The sequence below is a fragment of the Papaver somniferum genome, unplaced genomic scaffold (assembly GCF_003573695.1).
Source record: "Papaver somniferum cultivar HN1 unplaced genomic scaffold, ASM357369v1 unplaced-scaffold_81, whole genome shotgun sequence".
Taxonomy (NCBI): Eukaryota; Viridiplantae; Streptophyta; class Magnoliopsida; order Ranunculales; family Papaveraceae; genus Papaver; species Papaver somniferum.
Window position 1 is genome coordinate 9,724,722 of NW_020651082.1, and position 11,246 is coordinate 9,735,967.

Genomic DNA, 11,246 nt, shown 5'->3' on the forward strand with positions numbered 1-11,246 from the left:
AACCAGTTACAGGTATTCATTATTCGGCAATATCTTCAACCAAAGAGCTTGTCGACTATCTCTAAATATGAAAAGTCAAAAGGGTCGTGGAACAAACACCTTGCCGGCTAAATAACTGCAAATTCACAAATTCGTTTTTTCTGACCTAATTTGACATGCAAACATGAAATTGAAGTGCTGAAGTGAGTTTAGGTAGTCCCTTAATTTCTCAATCGCGTCATTTCTCCTTTTTCAGCGACATTGATTTCTTCTTCTTCAACTGCTTTTTTCTTCTCTTTTGTTGAACTAGTTTTGCAATTCCAGGGTTATATTCATTGCGTTTTCTATCTGCATCTTTCATACGACTAGCCCTAGGCCGTCGCAGATCCATGTTTGAAGATTAATCGGAATTTTTGAATCAACGATTACGACGAATTAATCGACGAGTTTTAATGGTGGAGGATGGAGAAGCGTGTAATGTAAAGGTGGAGGAGAAGATGAAGAAGAGAAGAAGGTGAAATTAAAAACTGAAAACTGATTTAGTGTAATTAGAATTATAAAGGATAATGGTAGTTTTGTAACTTCACCCATTAAGACTCCCCCTTAGGGCAGTTCCTATGGATGAACAAACTCAGAGTTTGTTCATTTTGCTCCCACTATGGAATGAACAAACATGAAAAATTGATGTTCAAATCAACAAATCTGTTGATTTGAACATTGAGTCGGAACATCTACCGCGCGTCTGTGGTAAGGACGCGCGACGTTTCCAAAAACGCTGGCGTTGGAAGAACCAACGCGCCACAATACCAAAAATGCCAGCGACATTTTCATTGACGCTCGCGACTCTTGGATTGACTCCAAGTACAATCTTGATTATTTTACTATTTTTTAATCTTATTTTATCTCACTTTATCCTATTTTATCTCACTTCATCCTATTTTATCTCACTTCAATCATATTTTATCTCACCTAAATATATATTTTATTTTTCATCTTTATCCTACAAAACATTTTATATTAAAAAGAAATACTAGTGGGGCCCTAAAAAACCAAATATGTTCATTTTGCCCTGCTTTAACATAGTGGAGAAACCCATCTGACCATCCACGTGGCTCAACAAAATTTTGAGTTTGAACATTACCATAGCAATTGTTCTTAGACCCTTAAGAAGAGGGGTATACCCCAAACCAAATAGGCCAGGTTTTAAAATGGCCGGGGTTGTGCTTTTTTAGTCTAAAAACCCAAATTCGATACCAAAAACAGATTCGTGATTTTTTATATAGAAATTGGAATATAAAATGATCCCCCACAGAGAGTTTGAGAAAGGCGGAAGGAAAGCTTAGGGTATCAATAATCTCATCTCAGGTTTGAACACTCACTTACTCTTTCCAATTTCTGCTTTATTTCAGTTTCCCCCAAATGGGTGTTGTTCTTGATTTGATTGTCAATTCCAGAGTTCCATTTATATAAATACGATAAAAATTCATTGTTTATCATCATCAATTAGGTTAGGTTTTGTGGGGCTTTGTAGTTCCCATGTTATCTGCTTGTTCTAGGGTTTTTCATTTTTATTTGGTGAATGAGTTTTAGAAAAAGGATTTAAGGTGTTTTTAGGAGATGAAATAATTGGATTTGTGGGTTGTTGCAGCATGGAACACCAAGAGATTGACAATTTTCAAGCAGTGGATACAAACAAAAGTGAGGAGACCAAGAAAAAGAAAAAGGAGCTAAGTATGAAGGCCAGAATTCAGAGAAATAAACATGCAAGACAGAATTGGAAGATCAAATTGAAGAGAAGAAAGTTGGAACAAAAGGGTCAGATGGGAGCAAATGTTGAAGAAAAGGATCAGATGGCGGTACCAAATGTTAGTCAAGTTGCTCAAGAATCTCAACAAGGCCCTGATTATAGAGACTTGTAAGTCCAGAAGATCTAATTTGTTGTTTGGTTTCTAGGAGAGTGTGTATTTTTAAATGGTTTATCTAATTTTTCCTACTTTAAATGCAGCTCAACTGTAGAAATTCGTCAAGAGAAAATCGCTTTACAGTAGGGAAGAAGAAAAGAAACTAAAGGTTAATTTATTTAACATTTTGCTTGATAGTTGTCTGAAATTTCAGTTGTAGAGAACTAGCTAGGTTACTTAATAACTAGCTGATAACGTTTTTCTAATACTTAATGCACACACCCAACTCTGTAATCCTTATAAGCTGCTCTTCCCTGATAATGAGTCAATATCATTTGATACAAACTTGTTTGAAGCTTACTAGTTTTTACGGGTAGACATCAATCTTAATTTATTTTTTCTGTAAGACTGGATATCGTATAATGAATCGTCAGTTTGATCCTACTCGCGTCTAAATTTGCTCTTAAAGCTAAATATAAACAGTAGCTTAACAAGGACGAACAGGATAGAAGCATAGTTAGATTGTTGCAAACAATAAATTCTGAAAGCTGTTCTTCTAGCCAAAGTTGTCGTGCCTTCACTGGTGTAGCCTCCGGGTAGTGTAAAAGCAGCTGCAAAGGCAATAGTTACCGGAAGTGTTGCCACTACCATAGTAGTGTTACCCTCTAGATCTTATAGTTGTTGACTATTTGCTATTTCTCTTGTGCCCTATTCTTTGGAGAAACATTGAGATTGTAATCACACGGATGCATATAATGTCCCGCTCTTGCGTCTAACTTGATAATTCCTAGGCACTTATTATTAGGGAATTCAGCAAATCGCAGGGTGTTTTCCGTTGTTTTCCCGCAATAATCCATGTAAGATATGGTTGGAGATGGGATGTTTCTGAATTAAAAAAATAAAACATAAAAACAGTTTGAAGATGCGGAATCGAAAGGAAAGGCATCACTGTTCAATCCTTGGTTGTGATAAATCCATGCAATCCAGCTGGTTCTGTATAACAGCATCACTCAATTGTTTTTCATACATATTTGTTGACGTTTGTTACAAGTTTCTTTAAGATCTATGTTTCGCTCTTGTTCGTGATTGTAGGTTATTGTGAAAGAAAACCAGCGGACAGTTGTGGAATTCTGCAAGAACGAAAATTCTAATTTGGTTCTACCCGCAGATGAGGTACCTATTTTATTTATGCTCAGAAATTCAGCTCTAAAGTAGTTTTGCATCACTTGAACTTGTTAAAACTAGTAACCAGCATATAACCATCTTTCTTTCCACACTCACCATGATAACCTGCCATGTAAACAACAGTTTTCAGTTGTAAAACTTAGATTATTTCGTTTCACAACATGAGAGCACACATAACTTTAGAAACTGACTGGAAAAATACTGCGTATGTCATTCTCACCATATCCCACTGACCTAGCAATCTTCTTGAATGAGTGGAAACTCTTGTCCTCAGCGTAAACATTTTCTTGGTAGACCTGTAAATAGCTCCGGTTAGCAAGCCACTTACTAACTGCTATCTTGGCAATACCCAATTGGTCCTGGAATTTATAGTGAATTTGTATTTAAATTGATAGAAACTACTAGGTAGAGCTGAACTCATACCATTTCGACAATTCAGTCAACTCGATTCATATTGGATTCCAGGTGCTGGGTCAACTCCAACGTTGAAAACTTACTTTCTAACGATTACAGAAATGACCCCTGGACAAGATGTTTTACATAATCATTGTCTTATACTCATTGTTTTCATTCAAAGAATGTATAAATAACTGGTCCAATTCTGTGCAGGTTGGGGAGGGATTCTATGAATCAAGAATAACTACATCCATTTCCCAAGAAGATCTCGAAGAACTAATGACATTCATAAAGAAAGATCCATATTTGAGACCTATTATAGAAGATATCGCGACTGGTGGTCCAACTATAATGATGAGGTATTAAGTTATACTCGTTTTGTCTACATTTTAGTGTCTTTGATAACTTACAATTTTGTATAATCACAACAATCAGATGTTATTATTTTGAGTAGATTATTATTTCGAGCTGAATTATTGAATGTTTTGGCGAGCCAGCAGTTAGGTCTTAATTATGTGGTTTCTCCTGTTTTAGTCGTTCGCGCAGTATGAGGCTAAGTACGAATGCAAAAATACGAAGAAACAAAATTGGAAGAACAAAGTGAAGAGGAGAAAGTTGGAAGCAAAAGGTCAGACGGAAGCAAATGTTGAAGAAATGGGTCAGATGGTGCCAAATGTTGATGAAGGTGCTCCAGAATTTGAACAAGGCCCTGATGATGTAGACTTGTAAGTCAACAAGATCTAAATTGTTGTTTGGTTTTACGGAAAGTAAGAAATTTTAAGTGGTTCTTCTAAGTTTTTCCTCGTATACATGCAGCTCAACTGTAAAAATTCGTAGAGAGAAAGTCGAATACAGCAGGGAAGAGGAAGAGAAACTCAAGGTTGAATTATTTCACATTTTGATTGATTGGTGTCCGAATTTTCAGTTTCGGAGAACTAGCTAGGTTATGTAACGAGTAGCTGATAACATTTTGCTAACACTTAATACACACACCCAACAGTGTAGTCCTTATAAGCTGCTCCATCCCCGAAAACAAACCCAAAAGCAGTGAGGTTTTAGCTACAGGAACTTGAAGATTCTTATAATAAGTATCTAGCTGAATACATGATCAATCTACTGACTTATGCTTCTTCATTGCAGCGCTTGCAAGAGCAATCAAAAGAAAACCCAGGATCTCATCCTTTTGACGAGGTAATCATCTTTTATTTTAGAGGAAGCTGTGCAATTGATTTTCATATGGGCATTACTTGCTATTATCATTAGATACGAACTTGTTTAAACTTTAAAGCTAACTAGTGTTCTATGGGTAGCCCATCTTCACCTTTTCTGCAATGAGACGGGATATCATATAATGAAGAAGAGCCTAAATTTGCACCTTATAGCTTAACATAAATAGTAACTTAACAAAGACGAACATGATATAACATAGTTAGACTGTTAAGAACAATAAAAATTGTGAAAGGTGTTCTTCTAGCCAAAGTTGCCTTGCCTTTACTGGATTAGCCTCCAAGGACTGTAAAAGCAGCTGCAAACGCGATATTTGCTAAAAGTGTTGCCACTACCATGGTAGCTTCACCCTCTAGATCTTGTAGGTGTTCATTATTTGCTATTATCCTTTTGCGCTATACTTTGAGAAATATCGAGTTGTGATCAAGTACTAGTGGATGCATATAATGCCTTGCTCTTGTGTCCAACTTGATAATTCCTAGGCACTCATCTCTATCAGGGTAAATTTGTCAAATCAAAAGGCATCGTTGTTCAATCCTGGTAATGATAAATCCGGGCAATCTAACTGGTCCTGAATAGCAGCTTGTTCTGCCTTGCACTGTTCAATTGCTAAACATACAATGAGTTTGTTCTGCCTTGCACATTTGTTGACGTTTATTACAAGTTTCTTGAAGATTTATGTTCCGTTCTTGTTCATGATTGTAGGTTATTGTGGAGGAAAACCAGCAGATAATTGCGGAATTCTGCAAGAAGGAAATTTGGTTCTTCCCGCAGATGAGGTAGCTGTTTCATTTATGCTCAGAAATTCAGCTCTAAAGTAGTTTGTATCACTTGAATTTGTTAAACCAGTAACCAACATATAACCATCTTTCTCTCCACACTCACCGTGATAACCTGGCATGGAAACAAGAGTTTTCAGTTCTAAAACTTAGATTATTTCATTTTACAACATGGGATGACCTTCTTGAATAAGTGGGAACTCTTGTCCTCAACATAAACATTTTCTTGGTAGACCTGTAAATAGCTGGTTAGCAAGGCACTTACTAACTGCTATCTTTGTAATACCCAGTTAGTCTTGGAATATATAATGAATTAATATTTGAATTGATAGAAACTACAAGGTCGAACTGAATTCATAACATTTATGGAATTTGGTCAAATCGATTCATATAGGATTCCAGGTACTAGTCCAATTCCAACGTTGATACTTTCTAATGAATACCGAAGTGACCCTGAACAATATGTTTTACATAATGATTGTCTTGTTTTTTTATTTACTCTTAAGAGTGTTAGGTGTTCAACTGATAATTACCGGATCAAATTCTCAGGGTTGGGGATGAATCTTATGAATCAAGAACATCTACATCTATCTCCCAAGAAGATCTGGAAGAACTAATGACTTCCGTCAAGAAAGATCCATATCTGAAAACTATTCTAGAAGATATTAACCTACCTTTTTGTGTTTTTGATAACTTTATCATTTTCGTGCATCAGTTCTATTTGATGTTCTTTTTTAACTTAGCTTGAAAATTCAAATGTTTTTAGGTACTTGAATGATTCAGAGATTACGCAGAAGTTGGCGCTAGCTATGGGTTTTGGAGTTTTAGGAGGGCACAACGTTAATTCAGTTGAACATACTGCACCAAACACTGATGCTGAAGATCAAACTGCCAAACAGGCTTGAAGCAATTGTTCGCAAATGAAGCTAATTTATGTTCATTTCCAAATCACAATGTTCTTTTGAGCTCATGGGATAATTTGTTTTTCATCATGGTGAATTAGGATGATAACTTCTAGAAAATATGTTTCTAATTGGATCTTCATCTTCATCAGTTTTTATGAATGATTTCTGTCATTTTGGTTAGTCTTAGTCTTCTTCAGGTGATTGTTTGCACTCTTTCACGTCGTCGTATCCAGGCACACTAAAACTACTATTGAACAATGCAATATTGCACCAAACATGTTTAACTTTTCAATCCCATTTTAGGCTATAAAAGCCACATACAGCATAAATCATCGGGTTAGCTTGCAAAATAGGGGATTAGGTTAGGATTGTTGGGAAACAAAATGAACTAGAATTTTTACCACAATCCACCGATATAAGAAAGGAAATGTAAAATGATAATCCCTTTTTTAGATCAATTCTCCATGTTGAATCTCCAAAGCAAAATGTTTAACATTACTGCTAAAAAAAACATACATATATTCGCATCTTTACAAGAAAGAAAGAATGACAGTAACTACGTAATAATAAACTTGGCGTTGTTCAAAAACATCCTAAAACTTCTACAAAAACGGTCCATATTCATAAAATTCGGCCTGCCTTCTCCAGCACATGAGAAGCACCTCAACATCAATTTTGGACCATATCTTCGGGCACAACATCATCCTCAGTCAGAATTTACAACCACTGTTCCATTTAATTTTCATTCACTATTGATGATGGAGTCAAGGAGATTGCAGCAGAAAGGCATGATGTCAGCTTCGCGTGAACCACAACAGAATTCGTGGCGGATATATCCTCCTCAATTTTACCAATAAGTTTGCATCTCTTTAGTGACATTGCCTTCAGATTCGTTTCTACTTTCACTACCCTGCTTACTCACAATGTTGCTCGGAGCTTCATCAGGAAAAACTACGCAAGGCAAAGAACCTCTGGAACCACCAATTGTTCATTTTTATCTCTCAACGGACCACCAGGCTTACCAAGTCTCACCGCATCATTGCACTTTTCACATCCTGCGCTTTTCACATCATGCTAAATCTCCTGGCACGTCTTTTGCATATTAAGCCTAATACATAGACAATGGAATCAGATAATTAGGAATTGCAGACATTTGAAAATGCCTCGAGAAAGAGCAACGTTCTCCATAAATTTTGGCCAACAAGTTCATTCCTTAAAAAACAAATAGCATAGTGAGCATATATCCTAGAACTTGTGACAGCTAGAGGAGGACAGTGGCCTCATAAACTGTATCATCACATTATCTTCACCTTCACCAACCAACATATCTTCATCTCAAATCCAAGGTCATTGAGAAAAAACATATAGGAAAAGCCACTGCTTACCATAGAACTCTACTAGTGCACTCCTACCATAGCAATTTACTTATCAGTTCCTCACTACTGGATGTGACCATGTTTCTATTCCTATTTACAAGGGAAAACTAAAGAAACAATACAACTAAATATAAAACCAATAGACTAGTCCAGATACAAGTCTGAACGTACCTTGACAACAGACTGGTCAAATGCCAGGCGTTCTCTACCAGGCACCAGGCATTCCACATTACAAGTTCTCCATAGCGAGTGGCCACCCAATAAACAGAGACAAGACCTGCAAAAACAGAGAAAGATACTCCGAAACTCTTTTCAGGAAAAAATTTACACATATACTTTTGTTTTGAAATTTAGTGAAGATAAGAGTTGGAAGTGTACCTTTTGAGTTAAAATGCAGCCTCCTTCAGGGAAGAGGAGGATCTCATTAGTACATGATTCACAGGACTGATCTGTCTTCATTTGTATCCTTTAAAGTCAGACATACCCTAGAGGCAAACTGATCAAAAGCCAAACAGATGATGTTCCCCGCGAGGTACCAGCATTCCATTTCAACAACTCTACTAATTGAATTGGCCATAGGAATACAAAGGCAAGACCTGCAAAAAAACAAGGAAGATACTCCGACGCTCAAGTTAGAAACAGTTTTATGCAAAACATAATAAACGTAGAGTTAAGGGTTAATAAACATAGAGTTAGAGTTAGGAATACAAAGCCAAGACCTGCAAAAAACAATAAAGATACTCCAAGGCTCAAGTTAGAAACAATTTTATGCAAAACATAATAAACATAGAGTTAGAGTTAGGAATACAAAGCCAAGACCTGCAAAAAACAATAAAGATACTCCAACACTCAAGTTAGAAACAATTTTATGCAAAACATAATAAAGGTAGAGTTAGGAATACAAAACCAAGACCTGCATTAAACAATAAAGATACTCCAACACTCAAGTTAGAAACAATTTTATGCAATACGTAATAAATATAGAGTTAGAGTTAGGAATACAAAGCCAAGACCTGCAAAAAAACAATAAACATAATCCAACTCTCAAGTTAGAAACAATTTTATGCAAAACATAATAAACATAGAGTTAGAGTTAGGAATACAAAGCCAAGACCTGCAAAAAAACAATAAAGACACTCCAAGGCTCAAGTTAGAAACAATTTTGTGCAAAACATAATAAACGTAGAGTTAGAGTTAGGAATACAAAGCCAAGACCTGCAAAAAAAACAAAAAAGATACTCCAATGATCAAGTTAGAAACAATTTTATGCAAAACATAATAAACATGATCATAAGTGTTAATAAACATAGAGTTAGAGTTAGGAATGCAAAGGCAAGACCTGCAAAAAACAAAAACAAAAGCAACACTCAAGTTAGAAACAAATATCTTTGTTAAGGCAAAAATGTACTGACCTGACAGTCATCGGAAGAAGGGGCAGAAACCTTGAACAAAATGATAGACATGTACCAAGCAAAAAAGAAACTCAGGCATTCTAGAAATATAAGGGCAATTTAAGTATACATTGGGAGTGTTAAGAATGTGCACCTAAATATACTAGCAGAGTACCAAAGTCAGCAATATAACAAAAGCTAAATAGCGCTATTTTCATTGAAACGTTACCCAAGAATCAGACTTAGCTATGTTCCAGCAGCTGTAGCTGAACTACATAGGGAGTATCACTGCCTTGCTGTGTACCAAACTTCCAAAATCGATTTCAATAAAATAAGAAAGAAAACCGACAAATAAATAAACAAATAAAAAAATGAGGAAAAGAGAAGCTCATTTACCTGTTTTCCAATAGTTTCATTTGTCTGGAAGCTGCTCAGTTCCATTAAGTGTGACGTTCTCCATTAGACACATAGCTTTGCACCTCTCAGTTTTAGGAACTGACGGTGACCTGCCATTGCACCGCTCAGTACCCGGGACTGAGCAGTGCACACTCATTCTGCGGAACGAAGTGGTGGCCTGCCATTGCACCGCTCAATTTCCGAAACTGAGCAGTGCACCTATCAATTCGATAAAACTGAGTGGTGGTCTACCATGTGCTTAATGGTTAACATCAGCACCCAATTGTGAACTAAGTGCCTTTTTTTGATCGGTGAAGTGCCTTTTTTCTGTAAAGATACATAAGCCGAGTTCAATACATACAGGATGATAGACATTAAAGTTCAGTTGATGAACTAGTACAAGAGACATGTTAATTAACAGGTTTAACGTGCAATCCTATTTCTTATACTCAATATAAAAAAGATAGAAACAAAACAATCTATCATTTTTGTAAAAATAAGAAAAAACTCTAATCAATGTTTATTGAACGAAAAAGAAAGATGACAACAACTACAACATCAAAGATGGTGGGTCTAGCTAGTAACTAACATTGTATATGTACAATAGGTGTAAATTTAACCATTAGACTCAAGACATCTGAACAATTGAACAAGGAAAGAAAAATAAAGAGCCATGACTAACACAACACCACAGTATTAACAAATTCACAGCATGGGAAAATCACAAGTGAAGATGCATTTAACACAAATTCAATTGATTACTTTGGGGGTTCAGATTTACAATCTTCAGACCTAATAACATGTGAAATCGTCTAAAACAAATCAAATAATCAATGAAAATCAAGCAAAAATTTACAAAACACACATCTTAAATTAACAAGTGAAGTTATCTAAGAAAACAATCCAAATCAAGCTAAAAGTAAGGGAATACTCTACAAAACACATCTTAGTGAACCGTTTCATCATGTATTCATATTCTTGATACTCCGAACCCTAAAAAGCTCCATGTTTAGTAAACAAGAAAGAAAACAAACATTTGGAGAAGAGGAAAAAGGGTAAAGTAGTCACCAAAATCTGAAAGTAGCTAGATCTAAGGGGGGTTTGCTATATCATGGCTTCCAAGTTCCTCCCTCTCCAGCAGCAACCTCTGTGAGATAAAACCAAAAGAGAAACAACCAGATCTGAAATTAGATGGGGGAATAAAGAGAATAAGAGATAATAATGAGAAGGTTAAGAAGGGATGAGATGAGATCACCTCAGACTCAAAACAACCAGAGTTTCCATGAGCTTCGTCTATTCTATCTATCTATCTATCTCTCCTGCAAAACAAAGACAACCAGGGAAGAATAATCAGTGACAATTCGAGAGGAACCCCAATTTTTGAATATATAGAGAAGAGATAAGAAAAAGAGTAAAGTACGGTGTGAATTTTTTATTTATTATTAGTATTAAAAGAATGGTCAAAGTCAAATGTAATTACCCGTGAATTTTCCCGCTAATTTTTGAATTTCAAAATTTTGGACATGTGTCTTCCTTTTGTTGGCTTCTTTTTGGTCATGCGGATTTGTGCTAGTTGTTGCTGTACTTTTAAATATTAACACTTGGTCACAAATTACAGACAGTAAATTTGAATTTGAATTTCAGTTTAATTTGATCTTGAATTTGAATTCCAGTTTCAATTACCTTGGGTGGGTCTTTTACTGGGCTCACC

General features: G+C 35.9%; 1 protein-coding gene and 1 long non-coding RNA gene across 2 annotated transcripts; one reads left to right on the forward strand and one right to left on the reverse strand.

Annotated features, from left to right (window-relative positions):
• Positions 1–1,195: 1,195 nt before the first annotated feature.
• On the forward strand, positions 1,196–6,552 carry LOC113345536. Its single transcript, XM_026589300.1, has 10 exons — positions 1,196–1,344; positions 1,628–1,894; positions 1,985–2,049; positions 2,973–3,053; positions 3,675–3,820; positions 3,996–4,186; positions 4,278–4,341; positions 4,602–4,652; positions 5,394–5,467; positions 6,018–6,552. The coding sequence occupies exons 6-10, from the start codon at positions 4,116–4,118 to the stop codon at positions 6,082–6,084; spliced, it is 327 nt and encodes a 108-aa protein (XP_026445085.1). The 5' UTR covers positions 1,196–1,344; positions 1,628–1,894; positions 1,985–2,049; positions 2,973–3,053; positions 3,675–3,820; positions 3,996–4,115; the 3' UTR covers positions 6,085–6,552.
• A 287-nt stretch (positions 6,553–6,839) lies between these two features.
• LOC113345537 lies at positions 6,840–10,923 on the reverse strand. The gene is made up of 5 exons (XR_003358188.1): positions 10,791–10,923; positions 10,604–10,682; positions 8,127–9,862; positions 7,920–8,025; positions 6,840–7,480 (listed from the first exon to the last, which is right to left on the reverse strand). It is a non-coding gene; the product is annotated as an uncharacterized LOC113345537 (long non-coding RNA).
• Between the last annotated feature and the right edge of the window lie 323 nt (positions 10,924–11,246).

Bases quoted from the DNA above. Each gene is read 5' to 3' on its own strand.
- LOC113345536 (XM_026589300.1), top strand. From the start codon at position 4,116: ATGGGTCAGATGGTGCCAAATGTTGATGAAGGTGCTCCAGAATTTGAA. The intron at 4,187-4,277 runs GTAAGTCAACAA...GTATACATGCAG, and splicing joins GGCCCTGATGATGTAGACTT to CTCAACTGTAAAAATTCGTA. The intron at 4,653-5,393 runs GTAATCATCTTT...TCATGATTGTAG, and splicing joins GATCTCATCCTTTTGACGAG to GTTATTGTGGAGGAAAACCA.